Genomic DNA, 1,006 nt, shown 5'->3' on the forward strand with positions numbered 1-1,006 from the left:
AGAGAGAGAGAGAGAGAGAGAGAGAGAGAGAGAGAGAGAGAGAGAGAGAGAGCCGAAGAACTGAGCTGGGTCCAGGCTGGAGAAGAAGCTGTGGGAGGAGATGCAAGGCATGGGGCACAGAGACCTGGAGTGTAGGGATTCAGGGGTGCAGGGATGTAGGGAGGTTAGCCTGGCTGTTCTGCCTCTGGACTTTTCCCTGCTTGCCCAGCTCCAGGCCCCTGTGAGGAAAGTCTTTTAGGTTGGGGGGTATATAGCCAAATAGCTTTGCCTTTGGGGGACTTTGGAGCAGAGTCTGGACAGGGCTGGCCACCCCTATAACAGCAGTAGGTGGAGCTACGTGTCCTGGGGATCTGGTGTCTGATGTGTCTGGGGTTTCTCTCTACCCAGCTCCATTCCACCTGTCCTTTTGGCCCCAGGCAGGCCACTCATAAGTCTTAGAGGGCCCCAGTAGATATCTCCTCTGTCCTGTTACCTCTGGGACACGCCCCTCTTCTGTACCAGGGGCATCTTCACTGTAGCTGGGGTCCGGCTATCTCTTTCTGCTTAGGTAATCCTTCCATGGAGACCTTCCTCTGTGCCCCATCGATTCTCTCGGGAGCATCCCGAGCCGTGATACAAGCTTGAGCCCCTCTGCTTCCTTAGTGGATGCTCAGGCAGGTCAAAGTCCACGTTCACCTCCTAGGCTCTTGGCTCCCTCCCTCCTTCTTCCCTGCTTGCTTGCCCTCTTGGCCCCTCCATGTGATCACCTCCACCTCCTCACCTCCTGTCTCATAGGAGATTTGACTCATAAGGAGAATCGCTTTTGTAACTTTAATGAGGAATAAATAACATTTCTCAGTTTAAATGCGTGACTTAATGACAGCCGACAACAAACAGAAGCAGTCACATCCCTCCAAACAGAAGGTTCAAGGCCTAAAACACCTGGTCACCTGACATCCTGCCTGGCAGAGCCCCGGCCTTATAGGGGGAGATCTGCTTTCTGTTACTGCTTTTTTTTTTTTTTGGC

The 1,006-nt window shown here is 53.1% G+C and overlaps 1 protein-coding gene across 1 annotated transcript in view; it reads left to right on the forward strand.

Moving 5' to 3' along the window:
• The window catches only part of Parvg (parvin gamma), a 20,269-nt gene extending 19,645 nt beyond the window's left edge, over window positions 1-624 (forward strand). The window contains exon 13 of the mRNA XM_021216270.2: window positions 548-624. Within this exon, the coding sequence (XP_021071929.1) occupies window positions 548-624 (77 nt within the window). The remainder of the gene's footprint in view (window positions 1-547) is intronic.
• Window positions 625-1,006: the final 382 nt, after the last annotated feature.

Source organism: Mus pahari, chromosome 17 (assembly GCF_900095145.1).
Source record: "Mus pahari chromosome 17, PAHARI_EIJ_v1.1, whole genome shotgun sequence".
NCBI classification, from domain to species: domain Eukaryota; kingdom Metazoa; phylum Chordata; class Mammalia; order Rodentia; family Muridae; genus Mus; species Mus pahari.